The 23142-nt window shown below is 30.6% G+C and overlaps 1 protein-coding gene across 1 annotated transcript in view; it reads left to right on the forward strand.

Annotated features, from left to right (window-relative positions):
* Positions 1-3790: 3790 nt before the first annotated feature.
* The window catches only part of LOC118205457 (uncharacterized), a 201062-nt gene continuing 181710 nt past the window's right edge, over positions 3791-23142 (forward strand). Inside the window, exons 1-2 of the mRNA XM_085818602.1 lie at positions 3791-4009; positions 4872-5853. Of these exons, the coding sequence (XP_085674728.1) occupies positions 5269-5853 (585 nt within the window). The 5' untranslated portion in view covers positions 3791-4009; positions 4872-5268. The remainder of the gene's footprint in view (positions 4010-4871; positions 5854-23142) is intronic.

The following is a 23142-nucleotide window of genomic DNA, read 5'->3' on the forward strand; positions in this document are numbered from 1 at the left end:
CATTTTTAGGATTTCGGAAATTATTTTATTACTAAAGCTTTACGATGAAAAGAGCAGTGATGAAATATAGTTTCAAGTGCGACTTTATTTATTTGAGAAATAACACTGAAATATTTTTCTGTTAAAGCCCGAGCTCCGTCACTGTATACGGCAATGTACTTATTCCAATAAATATCATTCTCAGGCATAAAATTGTCAATTACTTTGAAAATTTCATTTGCAGTTGCTCTATCATGAAGAGATTCACAAAATAAATACTCTTCAGCTATTCGTTTTTCTTCTTCGAAACGTATGTAAACTAACGACTGAACAAAGTTTGTTATATCAGTACTTTTATTCAACTGCAATGCAAAATACACATTGTGTTTTATTTTTTATAAAGGCCTGTTTTATGGATTTTGCTATTTCATGAATTCTTACTGTATCATTTGATAACGAATATTATTGATTTCATTAGCCGCTTTTTCGTTGAATAGTGATAAAAACTATATCTTTCTTCTTCTTCTTCAATGGCCAGACAGCCCAGGATGGGCCCTTGCTTTCTTCAGAATCGAATTCCAAGCTCTTCTATTCCTGGCCATGCACATCCAATTAGTTATTTTTAAAATTCTTCATGTTTCCAAACAGTCAAGCCAAAGTCTAGGTCTTCCTCTTTTTCGGGTGCCGAATGGTCTGGCCAAGAAGATCTTTTTAGTTACTGGATTTTCATCCATTCTGCACAGGTGTCCTGCCCATTTAATTCTCTGAATCCTTATATATTTTACTATATCTATTTCTTTAAAAGATTTATAGAGCTTAGATTTAGTTCTTCTTTTCCAGATATTGTTACATTTTATGCCACCAAAAATACTTCTCAAAATGTTTCTTTCAAAGACAGAAATGATACTTTTAGCTTTTTCTGTCATTGCCCAGGTCTCAGCAGAATATGTAGGAATGAGTCTGATTAAGCTTTTGTAAATTAAAATCTTCGTTTTTCTGCTAGTGAAGTTAGACTTAGTATTTTTCTGCTAGTGAAGTTAGACTTAGTATTTTTTGACACCGAAAAAACATCGGTTAGCTTGTTTACGGATCTCTACTACAGATCTCAGGCATTAAATCATTGAGAGTATTAACTTCTGATCCTAAATATTTAAATTTGCTTACAGTTTCAAATTCGTAATTCTCAATTTCAAAATAGGGGCTGCTGGTATGTATTTAGTTTTATTTTGGTTGATTGCTAGATGCATTTTGCTGGTTGCAGCCTCTAAAGATGTAAAAGTCTCTCTAAGTGACTGGGGAGTGCGTGGATTTTGTCGATGTCGTCAGCAAATGCAAAAATCTGAATAGACTTGTTAAAGATAGTTCCACGAGTATTAATGTTGGAGTCTTTTATGATTTTTTGGAGGGCAAGGTTAAAAAGCAATCAGGCCAGTGCATCACCCTGTCTGAGCCCATTTGAAACAACAATAAGCTCAGAAAAATTATTCTGGATTTTAACCCTAAGTTTAAAATCGATATCTTTAGCTGATAATATAATATTTTCTCCAATAGCGTAAGCCTTCTCCGTCTTGGCAAATTTTAGGCTTATTAGGTAGTTAGCTTCTAAAGCTTTTTCACTTGAAGTAACAATATCTTTCCTTACTTTTCTACTTTTTTTTTTTAACTTCCATAACTTCCCATTAAAATATTTTCAGATTTTTTCTTTAAATTGGCGCGCTTAAATTCAAGATGTCTTTTAAGAAACGATGGTTTTATATTTTGATTGGATTATACTAGTTCACAGCAAATAACACATTGAAGTTGTAGATCCACTTTATCTCCGTTCCAGGTAAACCCAAGTGATAAATAACTTTCATAACATTTTAAATAAAAAAGTTTCTTTTCTTTTCAATATTCTTAATGATAGTAGTTTGTCATGGATCCAACCGCTGTGAATCACAGGAAGCTTAGTTAATGCTAGCCATTTTTGCATTTTAAAAATATAGGTTTGTTTCATTATCTTTTTACAAAATTTAAATCCACACGAGTTTTTCAAAAACAAACGACAATATTCTCAAATCACGTAGAAAGTAGGGAATACAAAGCAACAGGAAAAGAAAATACCTGCTCTTGAGAGACAGCAGATCGACGTTAAAAATTATTCTAATTGAAAATAGAGGAATATGAGCCCGAAAATTTTGGCGATATAAATTGTAGACATTCTAATAAATTGATCAACTCTAAAAGAATTAATTAGAGGCCATTATCTCTTTATAGGAAATTATTTTTTGTTTCCTATTAAATACAACATCCATTTCTCTTTCTCCTGTTAAAAACATTATTTATGACAATTTTTATTATGTTTATGGCTAAAAGGATATTTGTAAAATAAAAACGTGTTATTTTGCTAAAGACTATGAGCGGCTATTGACCTTAAACCTCAGATCACATAAATTTGCGAGTGTTACAGAAAAAACTTAAAAACAACGTTGGAAGTATTTAATTTTGGATTCAGTCCTTCAAAATACTTTGTTTCTTCGCGTACTACCTATTTTTCTCTTGTGTATCACCGGTTGAGAAGCTGCTTTATACAATAAAGGTATAGATATTCAATTTTATCTCAAAAAGCGGGGATGCCTCTTTTTCTCTTAGCGGATGTTCTCACGCGTTTCTCAGGCGCAAAGTTCTGTTAATGTTCAGTGCCGTAGCTAGGGTTTTCAGTATTCGGGGACATTTGAAAATTCAGTGCCCCGAGTTTATTTATCTACCGAGTATAGAAAATAATTCATTCTAAAATTTTGTAACATTAATTTTGGCGCTCCCTGGCATTGTTATCGGGATTGAGCCTTTGCTATTTGTTTGAATAATTAAGCGTTGTTGCTTACTCATATGCTTACGAAAGTATGTTATGCTTCTAATCTTCTGATGTTTTTGTTTTAACTTCTCTTTCAACTGACTGCTTCAGCTTTAATACACTTTTGCATGAAAGCAAAAATGTGTACACAAGAAATAAGAAAAAAATGCTTTCATGATTTCTCTGTTTTTCTTCATAGTGAAATCAGAAGAAACGGGAAAGGCACTTATAAACAGTTAATATTTATAGAATTCTCTTTGAACGGCAACTTTATAAATTAATTCTGCTTTTAATGAGTCGAAAATAAAAGTGAGTAATTATGGTTTAATAAATACTTAGAGAACACTCCCATTCTTAAACAGACAAAACGAAAGTAAAACCAAATATTATGTTTTTCTATGTACGAATCATCTCTTACACGGAAATTCTAAAAAATATTTCTTTTTCTACACATTATTTCCTTCCATGCTGTAGAAGAAATGCAAGATATTTTCTTCACCGAGTAAAACTTTTACAGAAAATAATAATAATAATAATAATACAAAAAAAAATATTCAGTTTCAATTTTTTATTTCGAGCTATTTCATTTCAAATGCTGACAAACTATCTTAAAGTAAGCAAAATTTAATTCTAAAATGAACGTAGATTTTACAGACACAGAGCCACTCTTTCCTCAAAGGCAAATATTGCAATTCGAAGGCGAGTAGCAAATAAGTAAAATTCAAGCTAGTCTAAATTTATCCGCAATTTATTTTAAAGAAGCTGAATGTCGCAGAAATATTCTGTCTGATTCCAAACCTTTTTGGAATATACCTTATTGCTTGTGAATTTTACGAAAGAAAACATTTCTGTTTGAGGAACTTTGCATTGTTTTTATAAGGTTATTTACGAACGCCGATATTAAAATCACGTCACCAATACAGAGAATAGTTAGAACATTTTTGTCACTTAAAGCAGAATGGCAACAGGCAAAGGAATGCTGTTTTTATTCTGTGGTATGTGGTTATTGGTAGAATAACTAGCGGACGTATTTTCTTCATTAGCTGCCGCTTACCTTTTACACTTCATAGGATAACCATATACCCAAATGAATGAATAAGAGTTTGACAAAACAATAATGCTGCCTGTAATTAAAATCTAAAATGGCTTTTTGTTATTGGATATCTGAAAATTCAATACGAAGGAGCTGTACTTGGGGTAAGTGACCAATCGTTGCGATCTCATATTTAAGCAACATTCCACACGCTGGATGACATTTTATGATATCTATCAAGGTCTATCTCGAAATATGTTTCTGATATAATATTAAATTTTTGAAGAAAATTATTTTCCTGTATTATTTTTTATTTATTTTCAATTCTACTTTTATTTCACCTTTTTTTATATCGCACAAATTTTAAAGGTATCGGTAAATGGATCAGGGCCTCATAATTAGCAATCTAACGTTGGCAGATTTTTTAGTTGTTTTCATTTCAGTTCAGGTGATAAAAATTAATTTTTCATTGTTAATTGTTGCACTTTTACGAATTCTTGCATCGTTGCGTGTGTGTTATTATTTTTGTTGTGCGACTCTTAAATGTCCGGGGGTATTTAAATATCTCTCGTATTTACGAAAACTTTGTTAGTGGACTCGATTTTTTGCTAGATGTTAGCATTATTTGCTTTATTATTCAGTATTTTTTAAATGAATTCGAATTTTATTTTCAGCATTTGTTTTACATGATATATTTTAAATTATTTTCTTTTTGTAATCATCATTTTATTCTATGTATTAAATATGCAGTTTCTGTATGCTGGTAAGCTGAATGTCTTTGATGATTATGTCTTATTTGTGATGTAAATTGAATGCACATATTTATGGTGTTAATGAATTTTTGTTGTTAAAAGTGTGTGTTTTGGCTGGTAACATATATTTATGTATTTGGTAAACTCACTTGTAATATTTTGCTTTTTAGTTAATAGGTCAAATTTAAAAGTCTTATAATAAACAAAACAAAAAAAAATAATTTTGTGTAATGTTAAATTTGGAAACATCTAATATTCCCCCCTTTCTTTTTAGCTGCTGCATTTTAACATTTTGGCTATGATATGGGGAAGAATTTACAACTTAGATGCTCCAAAACTGCAGTGTGGATTTTGCTTTTGCCTCCTGTAAAAGTGCGAAATGAAGATCTCTTCTCCAAGATCCATCATTTTAATTCCTGCCAAAATGTTTTGTGCCTTGTGATGGATTAAGATTGTGAAATCTGAGTAGTTGAAAATGTTTCATATCAGTTTGCATAATTTTCTGTTATACTTAAACTGTACAATATTTACAATTCAACATGCGTAAAAAAAAGCCCTTGAAAGTTTTTACTTTAGTCATACACTTTTTTGGGGCATCATTAATGTATTTAGTGATGTAACATAAAGGCTAAAGTGAAAAGGAATAATTAATAACTTAAGTATTTGTACATATGATCAATCAAGAGGATAATCGTACCAAAACAAAGTTCCAAGCACCGAATCAGAATGCTGTCAATAGTGTGCATCCTCTGTTGCTTGACAACACAATGCCACCGATGATTCGCGATAACGCGGGTCACGTACGTAGAGATGTGGGAACACCAGTATCATGTGCACGTGTCACCACCGAGCTAGGTGTTTCAGTGGCATCTGCAGTGCACTCTGCTTCAACGACTTCAGTAAAAAGGGCTGAGTCATTGCATAGGAAAGGAGAGTGCACTAATGGTACTGTGCCGGCAGGAAACGGCACACCAAATGGCACTGGAACATCAAGCTCTGTGAAGTCAACGCGAGATGGATACCGTGAGAAAGCTCTGGAAGAAATTCGAAATAGTTTGAAACCATATGCTACTTCTGACCCTCACGGAGGAGAAGGTATTTATGATTTTAGCAGTGCAAGCAGCAGTGCTAGTGAGAGCAGTGGTAGCCAAGCCACAAATAACTGGAGTACTGCGCTGCCTAGCTCAAATGGATTGAATCAGAATCTCACTGTACAGCAAGCCTTTCAGCAATTGATTTCAATGGGACACAGTGAGGTAAGGCATTCTTATAATATTAATTGGCTTCTATTTCTATGTACTGTGTATTTTTATTCATATTTACTAAAATGTTCATTCTTAAATATATTTTTAATTAATTCTTATAATAGATGAAAATGAAATCATGATATTTTAAGACATCAGAATGTAACATAGCAAATTTTCTATATTGTAAATTTCCGTACTTAAAATTACAGTGTTTGTTTGTCTACTGGGTCCCGATTTTTTCCACTAAAATTTTGTTTCAATTAACTTCTGGGAGATTTCAGATTTTTAAAAAATTGTATATAAAATTTAAGTTAATTGCAGATTAAAAGAAGACTATTAAATCTTCATATTAATCATTCAAATTCACTTTTCATGCTTAATGTATTGTTTAATCTTCACATAGTAGTAATGTAATAAAAACTTTTGTCTCCTAAGGTAATTTTTTCATTGCTAGCTCTTTGATTTTTGTCATGTTCTGTGTGGCGGAGGGGGGGGGAAGTTGAGAATTTTAACCTTTTTGAAACAGTCAATTTTGTCATGTATGGATGAAACATTGGAAGTATTGCAGGGTAAATAAATTATGTATGAATCTAACAAAGCATTACAAGGCATAAAAAGCATGTGATAAGAATAAAAGGTTAAGAAAATAATTTATTAACATAGTTAGAAAATTCTTATTGAAAAAGGAATGCATCATTTGCATATTTACTGTTATTTAGTGACATTAAAAATTTGGCCCTCTTCTGTTGTCATGACTTAAACCAGAAATGTATGCATGTATGTATGGATATATATGTTCGTGTATATATGCAAGTGTGTATACACATACCCTATATATGCACATAACATACACCCTATGTGCATGCTGACATACATACATTTTTTAACCCAGTCATGATAACAGGAGAATACACAAAATTTTTTCCTTTCTAATTAAATCATAGTGTTTTTTAAGTATACTGGTAAAAATCTGAAAATTTATCGGTAATTTACTCCTGCTGATATTATTTCTAGACATTAAAAGACTTTCGCTTAAGATTATTATGGAAAGCAATTTTTCCTTTCTCTCTTATTTGACACATAACATACAAAAGGGCTATTGAAAACCAACAGTAATTAAAATATGCACATGAGTTTTATTTGCTGAAAGTGTTAAGAGTGCTTTATAAAGTACTGGGCAAAAATTTACAAAATGTGTTCCTTTTTACATTTTTTCTTTAAGTAAGAAGAACATATATCATTGTAAATAAAAATTTGTTTTGGTTGATCTTTGGATTATGGTAACTTGGCGAAAATTTGGCGACCAACTCTGCTACAGCAAACCTCTATTTTTTTTTTTTCCGCTGCCATTTTGTCTTCACGAAGTAAAGATATGTTTCTTTTCTTTTTATTTACTGAACACTTCTTCCAACAATCTACTAGCCAAATTACACTTATACTAGAAATTTTATCTAACAAAACTGCTTAATCATGACAAATATTCACTGCAAAATTGGGAAAAAGTGCACAATCGCAAACTCCTTGCGTGTTTTCACAATAACACATACACATAAACCATGTACACGTCGACTTATTTTTACTTAAAAAAACATCCCAGAATTGCACAAAAATGGCATTGCGCACACTCTTCACTATATCCATGTACACTGCTTTTTTCTCATAAATTAGAAAAATTTCACGAAAATGCATGAGAATTTTCTGAATCTTTAAACCCGGTAAAAAGAACATAAATTACCTTATCGCGAAAATGTATATAACCTTTCCAAATATGAACATTTCCACGTATAAAATAAATAAAATATCCAAAAGCTTTTACCCTCTAAATTATCTATTATATTATAAACGTCACCAACGAATTCATACCGCAAACATTACAAATACTTAGTGTCAAATATTTAAATTATTTCCATGCACGTTTACTTCAACTAAAACGTATACCAAATTCCTACAAACATAAAATTCACAAAATAACTATCATTTAATTAAAATATCACTAAACCATGTACACGTCGACTTATTTTTACTTAAAAAACATCCCAGAATTGCATAAAAATGGCATTGCCCACACTCTTCACTATATCCACGTACACTGCTTTTTTCTCATAAATTAGAAAAATTTCACAAAAATGCATGAAAATACTCAATGTATACTACTCGGACATATTCCAAAATACTACAAACATATAACTCACAAAATCACAATCATTAAATTAAAATATAATTAAATTAAAAAACACTACTTAAAATATAAATAAGCACTTACATTAAATTAATAAAAATTAGATTACAACCCTAATTTAAACTAAATCATTGCTAATAAAAATTTTCAAATAATACCATTTTAATTTATTTACTCCGTACATTTAAGAACAATGCATAAAAATAATATCCTCAAATGATTAAAAATACTAACTTACCTAATCTTCTTCAGAATCTTCATTACGTCGCTGCAGTACTACTGCTAATTTCTAAATCCTAAATCCAGTAGTCAACTGGAAGTTATTCACCAAGTAATAAGAAATTAATAAAATTTCACCTATAATCAAACTACTTTCAGCAAACCACGTACCCTTCCTTACACTCCTTTTCACAAAATGTCCATTTTCACCATATTTCTTGCACCGCCATTCAAACTTATCTGTAATATCCTTCCTTTCACACAATCTCAACTTATTATTATTATCAGATAAACGCATTAAAAATTTAGAATTCACTTTACATAGCGCCATGCAATCCAACACTATTTCACACAACACACAATGAAGCTTTTCCAAATTAAACCCCCTTTTTCGATTAAAGAACTATAATTCGTCCATTAATGTCACGTTTCACACAACACAGAATATAGCTAAGTACGAAATTTCCAGATTTTCCCCCTTTTCTGATTAAACAACTGTAATTCGTCCATTAATGTCACATGACATATCTCATGATCTCTCATTTCCCTCACACAAAATAATGTGTAATCGGAACTGAGTGCTTCTTACATTATTGCCTAAGTCCTAGGTAGTAACCTTTATCGCCTCCAAAATGTCACCAAACTACCAGTTACCATATTCCAAAGATCAGCCTTTGTTTTATTAAAGTAATATTAATAAATATATCATTGTTTATATTGAATTGAATTAATCATTATGAAATGGCAAAAAAATCAGTTTTCGTAGAATCTCTCCGGTACGAAGAACACTAATTTTACTTAACTTTCCCTTCAGATTTCTTTTGTCAGTCTTATTGTGCTGGTTTAAATGGTGTCTGTCCTCTTTGATTTAATTCTGAATTTTAAAAGTTTGCAAGATTGATTGCCGAATTCGTGGTATTCTAGCAGCTTCTATGTTTGCAACAATTTTTACACAAAATAAAGGTATAGTTTGGATGAGTATATGGTTAATAATAAAATCTTCATTAAATAATGGGCTCACTTAATATATCAGGTACACAGTATGTTTTTACAAATTTTACACAGATCTGTGTATTTAACTGGGTAAAATCCTAGTATACAGTGCAGCCTTGGCGCAATTTTGAAAATTATCTCCAACACCAAAAATGATCTAAAGAACGTCTATATACTATGTGTGTATATGCATAGTATATACTATGTATAACTATATATATTCTTTGAATGACCCGTTTACTACTCATTGTATATGTCCCGTTTTTGCTCTCATCATAAAGTCGCCAAAAGTAGCCAAATCCCGTGTGCACCGGATACTAGAATTAAACCTTTAAGGGTAAACCATTTCGTACGACAACATTGCCATCTTCATATTTCATAGTGTAAGTTTTGATTTCTATCTAACATATTGTGACCTCTTGTACCAAAAAGTTTATAGGATTGTCTCTTATTCTGAAGATGTGATTATAAATGTCTGACATGGAAACTTTCTAGCAAACTGTACTTGTTAAGTTCAACTAAATGAAACAAGTGAATGCACAGAATGATACTTGACCGTAAGTTGAGTAAATAATTCATTTTTATAATTGTCATTTCCAAGACAATTATAAAAATGAATTATTGACTTAGGCATTTGCTCTGTCTTTAGTTTACTGTTTTCTCATCATACTTTGATGAGCATTTCTTGCTGCTGGCACTGTTTGGTGTTATCAAATAGTAACATTTAAGGTTTCTGCTCTACATATCTAATTAGTAGGCAATTAAAGTAAACACAGGGCAATGCAGAAAATATTTCCTTGCAAAACAGAATATTTTTGTAAGCATTCTTGCATTTGGAACAAATTTTAAGGAATACCCTCCCTTTTTTTTGGATGCCATAAAAAATTCAAAACAAAAATGTTAAATATTAAATCTTGAATAGAAATATAAGCAAAAACAATTTTAGTTGCCTTCAAGCAAATTAGATTGCAAAATTCATATGCAATTCAGAAATCGAAAACTTTTCCATGTAATTAAACTTTTAGAAAAAGTAAATGTTTAATTTTTATTATCATATTTTTGGATTTCTCAAAAATAGGACAAAAATACATATACAAGTGGAAGTAAGGCCAGCATCTGGGTGGAATTATGATGGAGAACATAAGCGTAAAACTGTTGTGCTGATAATCATTATCTTATGAAGAAATTTACTATATGAAACATAGCATGCTATTTGTACTTAAAACTGCATTTTTAAGGAACTGTGCTGTGAAACTGCAATAAAGTATAATGTGTTGTTTAAGTGGACAAAACCATTCTTTTAACTTCTGTTTATATTATTAGTGTGTACAGCATTGTTAATGAAGTCCTCTGTCCTCAAACAATGAATTTTTAATGATGTAGCTGCCTTTTCTGTACGGGAAAATATATAACAGAATTTAAAAAAAAAATCTGGGCAAAATGCTAGAAACATAAATGCTTATGCATTATTACTCTTCTTTTGTTGGTAGTGAGCTGAAAAATCAAGTATTAAAAAGTGCTGTAAATCATCCAGCATTTTATCAATTGATTTAACTCATTCTTAGTTAGTGCACAGGTGATTAATCCATACCAAGACACGTGTGATATTAGATATGTACATCTTTTATTGCATGATAGTAATGAATGTATGTATATATGGTATATATGTTGTATACATACATACAATGCACACATATATACATTTCTGAATTTGGTTATGTGAGATGCCATTAAAAAATAAGATATACAAATTATCAAAAAATAAAACCTTGCTTTAAGATTTCTACATTTTTAATTTGAAAGATAAATTAAAATCCTATGCCAAGATAAATTGCAATATTTGAAAAATGCCAGTTCACGAAGTCATGTGAATAATATGTGCTATGGTAATATAACAGTATCAAAAAATTGCAGTTAAACAATAGATGCTTCCTGCAATTTTTTTTTTATTGACGGCTAGAGTAAATAAATGCTTTGAAAAAATATTACCGAGGCATGATTATACATTTAAAAATTTGTTTGATTATTTAAATGCTTGATTAAATAATGATAATTTTAGTTTAAGTAATGTATAAATATTAAAAAAATATACTTTCAAATGATCTAATTTTACAGTTATAAAAAGCAAAATATATTTTTAATAATTAAATGAACATTTTAACCCTTCCTATGAAGAGATTATATATAAAATTTTTAAAAAAGCATTCTTGATTTTGATTTACATAGGAAACCATTTAAAAATCATGAAGAAATTATTTTTGGCTATTTTTGATTTTGTATCATATAATATTCATGCACGTTGGCATTTAACGAAATACAAGTAAAAGTCATTTGAAAAAAGGCCACTACAAATGTGAAAGATTTAAGTTTTTGATGTTCTTGTTCAATAAGGTTATAGACTAGATAGGATTTAAAAGTATTGATAGAACCATTTTCTTGCCTAAGTAAATGATAAAACTAATTAGACAATTTGCCAAAATAAGTTTACTTTTATAAAATTGCTCTTACAGTCTGCAAAAAATAATAAGTGGGATCCAATTTGAAGATTAAGGAACAACGCAATCATTAACATTAACTGAAATAGATAATTAGATAATTTTAGCTTACGCCATCCGTTACACATTAAACGCGCAGGCGAAAACGTATTCTGCACTTGCACACACGCATATGCGCAGTAGTCAAGGTCTTACGCGCACGCGTAAAACGCCTGTGCGCATGTGCCAACGCGGTGCATGCGCAGAAAGTTTTTAGCTTTGAGATCTGGATTATAGATCATTCCGGATTATGGGTGTCCGAATTAACGACTTTTGACTGTAGTACTATACTATATGTTAACTAAGTATCATTTGCAAGCTGCAGTTTTTTTTCAAATATCCAGGTTTTGTTTATTTGGGTCAGATGCTGTTTCAGCAAGTATATTTGTATAATTTTAAGATTTTCATTATTTTAATTAGATTTTTATATTATATTCATTTTTTGTAGTAAACTTCAAACATTTTAATCCAGAATAAATCTGCCTGAATAAACCATCCACAACCAATATTGTCTGCACATTATTTTGAAATGGAGGTTTATATGATAGTTGTACAGAAAATACCACCGAAGGAAAGGAGCAAGCTGTCTATTAAATCAAACTTTTTTTATTTTTAATCTGTACAACTATTATATAAACCTCCTAAATTCAATACATATTCAAAATTGGAGTACAATATCTTAAATCATTACATCTGTTTGCTTTCAAGTGCAACTCACAGAAAGTTTTTTTTTATTTAAGGATGCAGTAAAACTTGCAAATATGCAACAGTAACTGGAAATAAAAGGTGGCTGTTATATAGCATTATCATGCTAGTTCTGAGTTTACATTAATTTTAATAATAAACTTTACGGGAATGCATTGCTTATTTAAGATTTGATATGGTTGGAATGTATGTAAATAATTATCTGAAGTTTGTATTAATTGAAATCATAATTTTATGCACAATATAAAATTTGTTAATATTTCCTATTTGTGTGGGTGTATGCTTGCTCACATGCACATAAATTTCTTTTTCTGATTTTCGAAATTTAAAAAGATTGAAATATTTTCTATAAACGAAGATACTTATATCGTGGAAAACTGAAATGTTCAAAGAACTTTATGTATCTTTTAATAAATCTTTTTTGTTTATGTATCTGTAGTAGTGTGGTATGCGTCATTTTACAGAGGGTTTTTTACACATTTTATGAATGATTTTTGGGCCCTTTAATTAATGTTTAAAATATTTTTATATATATTTTTTGAAATGTTAGATCTGGTAACCTTTTTTCTGGACTGTTAAGTCTTCATTGTGATTTCCATGATAGAAAGGCTTTTCATAAAATGCCCAGGGGTATTGATGTCATTCTTCCGTTATTTCCTAACTGTATGATGCAGTATTGATGTCATGGTGTCTTTGTGCTTAGAAAGGGTTTTGTTCAAAAGTTGATTTTAAATTTCTTTTCCACTCTTTGTATTTTTAATTTCCCACTGTAAGACACTGTATATGCTTCTTCTTTTTAATTTCTCATTGTGACAGTCATAACTCCCTTACTGAAACTTTCTTACACCTACAGAACCAGGTTCATACATTTTGTTCGTCTTTCTTTTCGATAATCTTTTTTGTTGCAGTCATTTTTTTGTTAGGTAAACCCATACTTCACCAAAGGTCACAACGTATTTCTACTTATCTCCTGCTGAATAGTTTTCATACAGGGTTCTACAGAGTGCTCTGTGTTGAGCCACATGCCTTGTCAAAAATTAGCGAGTGTCATGTTGTTTAGCTTTTTTAAATTGTAAATCTTAATGTATTATTTTATTTATTGTTGCTACAAATGTATTTAAAGACTTTATAATTGATATTGCATAGGCTGATTTTTTTTCTTGCTATCGATGATTAAGTTAAGAAACATTAGAAACAGTATGTATAACCAAGATGCCGTAAAACTAAGCATCGTTAGCTTCTTTTATTTTATTGTTCTTCTTTAAAACTGACATTACACCGAAGTTGTATTATATAGTTGATATTATAATAGAAAAGTTTATTTCACATTTTATTATGTGCATATAAAAACAAAAAAAATTACCAGTCATGAAGTCAGAAATAAAACATTCCCAGAATCCTGTCCAATCATTGACATTTATCATCACAGTCTGTTCTTAAGATTTTTTAAAATGTTATTTATCCTCATATATCTTGTCAGCAACTATTATTCTAAAAATCTTTTTCTTGCTGTTACCATGCACCATTTTCTGAACTCTGTCTTCTTGTGACCACATGCTAAGCCAAGGATATATATGTTCCTTTTTAGGTATTCGTTTGAGTCATCTTTCTATCTAGAGGTAATGATTGACTGTTTTCTGCTTTCTGATTTATAATGTTGCTTATTTTGCCCTTAAAATTTTTAATACCATGCATTTCACAATGTTTTTTAATTATGTAATAGAAATATTTCTTTTCGGAAAGTGCAAAGACACATCTTTCAATTCACAGCTTGTTCATTTGCAACATTTTGAAAGAAGAATAAAATATAAAAGTAGCAGATGGTATTTCTCATTTCAAGTATTAAGCTGTTGCCAGAAATTTTTATTCCAAAACATTTGCTTTATCAAAATTGTTCTAAAAATGTGTAAACACCCTCTGTACATACAATTGTACTCTGTACATACCTATTGTACATGTACAATAGGTAGTTCTAAGACCAGCTAGAGTCTTGATTTTATGAAATCCGGTATTAATTATGTATAAACCATGTCCATAAAAGTCATTACCCTTCAGTTACCTTTGATCTTAGACATATACCGTAATTTCCGGAAGAAAGGCCGCATCAGCGTAAACGCCGCACTCGAGAAAAATGGCGGGAAAAAAATTAAAATTACACAGAAACGCCGCATCAGCGTAAACGCCGCAATAGATTAAATTGCGCGTGACATCGTCGTGGGCCGTATAGATGCAAAAACTCAGCCTAAGTCCTGATATATGACATACCAGTTAAGAAAAATGCATGAAATGAAACTATAATTCAAAAATAAATTAAAGGTAAGAAATGTATAGCTTCTCTGCCGTTTAGAGACATTTTCAAAAATTTTCCGCTCCCTAATTAAAAACTGTCCAACAAGTACTTGTACCCTAACTGATGGGATCTGTATTTGGCAGAATGCCAAGAAGAATCCATTCATGCTGAAGAGGAAACACGTCAGAGTTCGTTATTGCGAGGCAGGTGGAGTTGTGTCCGCCTTTGAAAAAAATTGCAGAAAAGGCAGGGGTGGAAAGAGGATGGGTCCTGGAAGATTCATCGAATGGCAGAGGAGAGAGACTATTCAAACTGATGAGAATGTTGATTTGAAAGGGGGAAGAATGTTATTGTTCTGAGATCTCGTTTAGGGTGAATAAGGCATGTAGGTCCGTTCAAGGGAAAGAATGTAAACAAAATAACGTTCGCAAAAAGCAACTGAGTGGTCTTTTGTGTGGGAACAGCACCAATCTCTGCACAATGACAAGGCCATCCAAACTATGTACAATGACCATCATAGGAAATATTTTATTTTTAGTGCACCTAAACGCTGCATGGGTAGAAACGCCGCATCCGCTGAAAATTTAAGTTTTAAACACGTAAACGCCGCGGCGTTTCTTCGGGAAATTACGGTACTTTCATTTACAGAAATGTTTTAAATGACCCAAATATTCATTTTGAAGCATTTTAATTAAAAAACTTTTTTTTAAATATTTTTTGGAAAATTTACAAAATCTAACTTTATATACATTTTTCTGTTCTTATATCTAGGAATATTTTATGTTCATCATGAAAACGTTTAAAAAAATGTTTGACTGTACAAGGACAAAAATTAAACTGACTGGGATATTTAATTCCAAAATTTAGGATATTTGACATCATTTTTGACTTACCTTATGGAGTTGGTTAATAAACAAATTAGAATGGTTGATTTTTTCCCATATTATTGAATATTATATATTATTAATTTTCTGAAGAATGTTTCCCTCCTTTAGAATCATGACCTAATAATCGTAGAAAAAATTCATCAAGCTAAAAAAATTTTTGTTATCAATTTATGCAAATAATTTTATAAGTTGACTATGTGCCAGTACTGAAGCTTGCTCGTGTTTCTTAGAACACAAATTATGTAATACTCTGAGACTTCGTATCATCTTGGGGGGGGGAAACTATATTGATCAGTTCTTTTCACAACAGTCTATATAGAAATAATTGTAACTTGGAAAGCATATAAAAAGTTATATTTTGCATTTTTTCAAAATTAATCTTTTTAAAATTAAAATGTCAAAATATAAATAACTATATCCTTGAACTGAACCATTTTTTTTTTTTTTTTAGTTAGAAGTATAAATATATAACCAATGATTTCAGAAATAAAGTATAGGTTAAGACTTTTGTGGATACTGTGTGTAATTAATTCACTTGTAAGTGGAGGAAATAGCATAAATGCCTTGTGGGTTCATGAAACCTCAAGCTTCATTTTTTGAGAATGTATATAAATAAATGCTTTACAACTTTAAGAGGAAGAGGCATAAATTATTCATAGATTTCAAATCCTAGTGATTTTCAACATAATTTTTCTTATTAACTTTTATTTGATAGGAATTATCTTAATCTTCTGCAGACATGTGTAAGAATTTTTTGGAATGTTCAATTAATGTTTAATCAATTAATGTAAGTATTTAATTTTATTTAACATCAATAAATGATACATTACTAGTTTATCCACATAGTTGTATGAACATTCATTATTAATTTTATTTTCATCATATTCAAAAGTACTTTGATAAATAAAAGTTTTTTTTTTTTTTTTTTTCTTTCTTTTTCCTGTTAAGGACATTCAGCACAGAATTATAAGAAAATTACAAAATAAAATTAGCCAAAGAACATAAAAATTAGAATATGTAATTAAATATTAATATAGTTTACCTCACAATCACATTATAAATAGCTGATGACCTGAATCATACGTAATGAAGTGAAATTATAGTCAATTTGGAATTCTTTGAAATGGCATAGGACACAAACTTCCCAGTTTTTTATGATTCAAAGTTAGTAGCTGTAGCATTTTATAAACCTCCAGTATTAGACAGCATAAGGGCTTTGATTTTTTTTTTTATTTATTATAATTGCAATCTCTATTAGTAAGACATGCTATTCAAAGCACCTTTTTTAAAATTTAATATTATTGCAATCTTTGTTTTGGATGTTATTATCTGAACAATTATTTCTTTAACAAGATTTTCCATAGAAATTAACATTAACATTCATGTTATATTCTTATGGTTCATAATTTATCATCTGAGTGGGTATTTTTGTCATTAACATTGATGTCATAAAATATTTTTTATAACATAAAATTATTATAAAGCTTTCATTAATTTTAAATTGCTAAGAGTGTGTGGGGAGAGTTCAACTAAATATATTTATTTGATTAAAAAGAAAACTTTTATTTAAACTTAGTGCTTATGTAAATTTTAAAAATAATGGGTATTCGTATTATGTATGATCGTGTGCCCCAAAGAAAAAACATACAAATTATAAAGTATACGAATTGTACACTGTTGATGAGGCTTTTGAAGCAAAAATATTTATAGTTTAAGCAAAACCATTTACTGTTTGAATAATCTTTTCTGCTTTTTAGAAGCATTTAAGACATTGATCTATCTAGAAATTTGATTTTGAATTCATCATAAATAAAATACAAATGTGATTTTAGATTATCTAATGAATTAAATTAGACCTATAATTTCATATATAAAAAAATATTTTATATATGAAATATGGTTATATATATATATAAAAAAGGTATTTTCAATAGCAAATGTCATTCAATGCATGGTTATATATATATATATGAAAGGTATTTTCAATAGCAAATGTCATTCAATGCATGGTTATATATATATATATATAAAAGGTATTTTCAATAGCAAATGTCATTCAATGCATGGTTTTATATATATATATATATATATAAAAGGTATTTTCAATAGCAAATATGCTGTTGACATTTGCTATTGAAAATACCTTTTTTAAAAAATTATCTTTGCATATTATTAAGTGAGTCAAGTGAATGATTATGTAAGAAGGAAGACTGCATATAAAATTTTTACTCTTATTAGGTTTATTATTAGTATATTATCTTGGATTTCTAAACCTTTTTTAATTTGATTTCATAACAAGTCAAAAATTGAGAATTATTTCTTTTGACTTTAAGTAAGCCTATAATGTGCGTTTAATCCAAAATTTAAATATTCTGAAATAATCTGATGCAGTGATTTGCATCTTAAAACACCTTAGGAATTTCTTATCAATTAGGAAAGAAGTTTTACTTCCGACATTTGGCAAGGCAGACTTAGAAGCTATTAAAAAAGGAGGTAATCTTTACAAGTGACAATAATGTATTAACAGATCTATTTATTCGGACTATTTATTACCTATTGCCAGTCTGTGCTTACTCAATGCACCAATACCACTTTTAAATCTTCTATGTCCTCGCCATCTTTTTAGTTTTCAGTAATAACTACATCATGCAGACATTAATATCAGTGCTATGTATGTTCATCATTATTTTTACCAATGTTATGTTTAAATTTTATGAGATGTTTAATATGATCTAGCTAGGATTTTTTTTTAAAATTCTCTGAGTGACCAGGATTTTCCCTAAGAAAGCGTAAATTTCCCAAAACTACTATGAAAACAAATTAGTTTTTGATTTTAGTGTAAAAACTCTCCTGGTATTTCATACCTGGATTTGTGTACTTTTGGTATATTGCCTTAATTTCTTTGACATATTTTAATATTCACATATATATACATTCTTACAGATGTCATAAAAAATATTCTACGCCATATATATATGGCCTTGCCGCTTAGAGGGTTAAAGGTCTAGGAACACTCGGAGCATATTTTCCCATATAAAGTAACTGCTTCTTTGCTTTAAAAAGGTTTTCACAAGAATATTCTATTTTTGCAAATGGGAGAAACTTGTATATGATGTAATTTTAATTTCGGATAATTTTTACACTAATACGTACTGTTTAAACCTTCAGTTACAATTGATGGTGAAATCATGTTCTATTTATTCTGTTTATTTTTTATAGGCATGTTGTAATCTTATATTTCTGTTCCCCCCCGTCTTGGCAATTTATCTGAACAATGGGAAACAGGCGGCAAATATTTCAGTATTGGTTGATATATGGAACCATATTTCAAGACACTTTTTGAGAGAGCAGTATTATGTGCATTAATGCTCTCTCAAAGAGGGAAGTAGTTTTTTCTTAACTAAATTCGTTTCATTTGTTTTACGTTAAATCTTATAATAAACAGCCCACCAGTCTACAAGTGGCTAATAACATTGAATACTGGTAGCTTGATCTAGCTTGGGTTCATACTCAAACAAATGGGCTGGCTGCATGTGTTTTCTCCTGGTGTAACATGAATATGAGCCACTTTCCCATAGAAAGTCCTCCAAGGCATCCCTTCCCTTAGGCAGATAGCCCTTAAGGGCTTTGCCATATTCAAATAAACCAAAACCAACTCTCCTATTAGGCAGATAGCTCTCGTGGGTTTGACATATTTAAATAACCTAAAAAAAAAATGATATAAAAATTTTGACCTGATTTCATACATTTAAAAAAATGAGAATCATCAATTACTGGTGGGTTAATACTACTGCAGTATCTTGGTCTAGCACTCACTGCAAAAGTGATTTTTCTCTTTTCTTGCTTTACAATGCAAGCATTTTATAAAATGTATTTTCCGTAACTATAAAGTGCATTTATGTTAACACAGAGCTCCTACTATCGGCACTATGTGGAACCGCAGCCAGTGTGGATAACTGAGTTCTCTCTTTTTATAGGTGTAATATATATTTGTTATGTAAATTATTCATGCCATTCGGCCCACCAGCGGCCGAGCGGTAAGGTCGCTGAACACTGGTAGTTCGGTCCGAGGTTTGAATGCCGCGAACGGGCTGGCTGCATGGGTGTTTTCATGGTTTTCCCCCATGTGTAATGTGTATATGAGCTAGTTTTCCTTAGAAAGTCCCCCACGAAGGCATCCCTTCCCTTAGGCAGATAGCCCTCGAGGCTTATTAAATAACCTAACCTATTCATGCCATCCAAGTAACAATTAATATGTAATACAAAATATTATACTTTGTATTTAAGATAAAAAATACATGCATACATGATGGATCACCATGAATGGAGTCCTAAAGCTAATATTTGTTAATGATTTTGTAACTCATGCTTTTTGTGTATGTTGAAAGGAAATCTCAAAGAAAATGTTATTAAATTGAGTCTGACAGAAATTTCTTAATTCTAACAAGAAAATCTCATGAAGTGTATGACACATAAGGTAAAAAATGTGACTATTTTACTGTGTCTGGGAAACGGATCTATCTTGGTCCTGGGTGTAGTTATATAATTGTTAGATTACATCTGAAAGATATCTGCAAGAAAAAAGGATAAAATATCTTCAGTTACAAGCCATGATACATGACTGCTATTATAAAAGCTGGTAATTCAGCTATTTCTACCATTCTATAGATTCAAACTGGAAAGTCTGTATTTAAAATTTTTAGAATCAAATATCTCAATGTATTTATTTGAAATATTTCATTTGTCATCAGCTTCTAGTCGTATTGTGAGCTTTGCGTATAACTATCCTAAGTTGAATTATCTGTTAGGTTTATAAAATAAAAATTGTTTGCATTTATTTGGAATTGATTATTTACTGTGAAAACTTTATTTCTATAAAAAATTTGATGTAATCTTAATTTTTGTAATCATTATAAATTGATGTTAGTTCTTTGTATTCTTTCAAGATTTTTCCTGCTTAAAGCTATTTTAATATACATCTGATAAGACATGCAATGCATTTTGTCCTGAAATAAAAGTAAATATATTGTTATGTAAATATAGTATATTTTACCGTTAACATGCTCAGATTGAAATTGCCCTGGAGCGTAAAATTTAGTATAAATTATATTTTGAAATTACGAGTATAAATTTTCCGTAATTTCAGCCTTTTTATTTCGATTTCCATTCTTAAGAAATTACTCAGTATTGCTAGTTTAAAAGAGAAACAAATGTTCGCATGTGAGATAATGCAGGCAATCAAAATGACGGAGTAATTTTTCGGAAAGAATATGCAGATTGTGAAATCGCGTTTGTTTATCTTTGACTCCTGTTTAGTGTACATTTTCTCCTGTTTCTTTTTTTAAACTTCATGCATAATGCTGTACTTGCTGCGCATCTGGTATTTGGTGTTATATTGTTTAGTCGACATTCATCTTCTCTCTCCGGAATCCTCTGCGTGACTTAACGCATCTTGATGTCAAGGAATTCGCTATCAAAAGACACTGGCCTTCTAAGAGGAGGGGTTAACCTCGACATAACAGAATACTTTTGGCGAACCAACCGTGAAATTTTTGTACTGATGTGGTATTTATTTATTACCTCGCTGACATTGTTGCGAAGCTTTGACCTTCCGTTCTTCAGTGTCAAGGTTACTTTTTAATATCAGTGGTTGGAATGTGACTAGCGACGCCACCATACCCAATGACCAGACGGACTTGCATCGTTCGTTACAAAGCAAGCCCTGTTGCGTTGAGCACGTTCTTAGATAATGAGAAATTAAAGATAGGATTTTATTATTTACTGGCAGGTATATCCGGTCTTCGTTTATCATTATTGAAAGAACAGCAGGTTTAATTTCGTTACAGCACGCTTAAGGAGACGAATACTCTGTCACAGACTTTGGGATACAATTAAATGAAGATTTACAGATTCTTTTACTCCTGTTTTCTGATTTAACTGGCAAATATGCATAAATAAGAAGTGGTAACATGCAATAACAAATCTTGAGAAAAGTAAGTTAGCATTTTATTTTTCGGCCACTATTTTAAGAATGTTATTCATCTATTATTTTCAGTCATAAGAATGCATTTAAAATTTAACACTAATTTCGGATAGTGTTAAATATGAGGAACTTCTGCTACGAGTGCTGTTTTAGAGAGTAAAAACAAACTCAAGGTCTTACGAGCACTTCAAAATCACCTTTTTCAAGGGCTTTTTTCTCTCTTCAGACATTTTTAAAAATATTATTTTATGAAATCTCCGTGTAACTTGGACATGACGATAATAACTAAACCTCTCCTAATACAAATTGCCTTGGAATTATAAAGCGTACACAAAACTTTTGTCATTTATATAAAAGTATTTATTTGTGGAAGTTGCTTGGAATGTATTTCTCGTCATTGTTCGCAACAGAAATTAACATGTCTTTCCAGCCTGGTTTTTCTCAAATTAATGAATTCCAAAGCACTTCTTTTACTTAGTCTGCTTATTTGATCTCTATTACATTGACTATTTTCCAAACTTTAGTAGAAATTGATTTTTGTCTTGTTTTTCATTTTGCCTTAAAACAAGATAATCACCTTGTCTTTTTTTTTTTTTTAAACTCTTCACACGCGAGATCTTACTGTCACGAGATATTTCCATCCCGATCCCAACAGTCGCTGCTGTAGTAGTTGTACTCTTATCGATTTCGTTTTCTTAAAATTTTAGTTTTTCGGGGGGGGGGAGAATTTTTTCGAAACGGTTTTTTATGATGGGACTTTTAGCCCAAAGTGACAATTTGCCCTGAAGGGCAATTTCGTTTTGGCTTTGTGCTTTGAAAACTTTAAAAGGCTGTATCACTTTTAAAATCATTGCCACCATATATTATCGCCCTGTCTTATATTTAAAGAATTTAAGTAATGAAGAATCTGCATAAATGTATGTATGTTTCTCCCATTGTGATAAAACAACGGTACCTACAGCCATCAAAATTTGAATAACATACTCTTCCATAGAATATGGGCATGTGGAAGCCCTAATTTGAATTTGAAATTTGTTTTATTATCGATTTCAGATTTTGTAACAATTCAGCGAATTTTTGATTAAAACTAAACGATTTCAAAGTGAGCAATGGCAACACTGTACGGAAAATTTTTATTTTTAAATTTCCAGCGCGCGAGACTTTATATCGGAAATTCTAAAGATACGCTCATTTTAAAATTAATTTGCGATATTGCTGTTGAACTGAATTTTATAGTTTGGGTACGTAGAACATGATATTTAATAAACAAAAGTAACACACAAAACGTTAAAAAAAAGCCCCTTTGAAGGTAATTTAAAATCTGAGACCTTTCAGATTTTTTCCGACTTCGCTCGCAGACTTGTAGCGTGAAGGTACTCTTGCCCCTCACTCCTGATTTTGCACTGAATCGAACGTCTTTTGACTTGACTTAGCTCGCAGAAGGCTGGCATGCTGACTTCGGTCTGATGTGCTGTAAAAAGGCCTGGTGAGCTTTTGCTGCTTTTTCG

The sequence above is a fragment of the Stegodyphus dumicola genome, chromosome 6 (assembly GCF_044657685.1).
Source record: "Stegodyphus dumicola isolate Sdum_Otavi_A_Nest chromosome 6, ASM4465768v1".
In the NCBI taxonomy this organism is placed as follows: Eukaryota; Metazoa; Arthropoda; class Arachnida; order Araneae; family Eresidae; genus Stegodyphus; species Stegodyphus dumicola.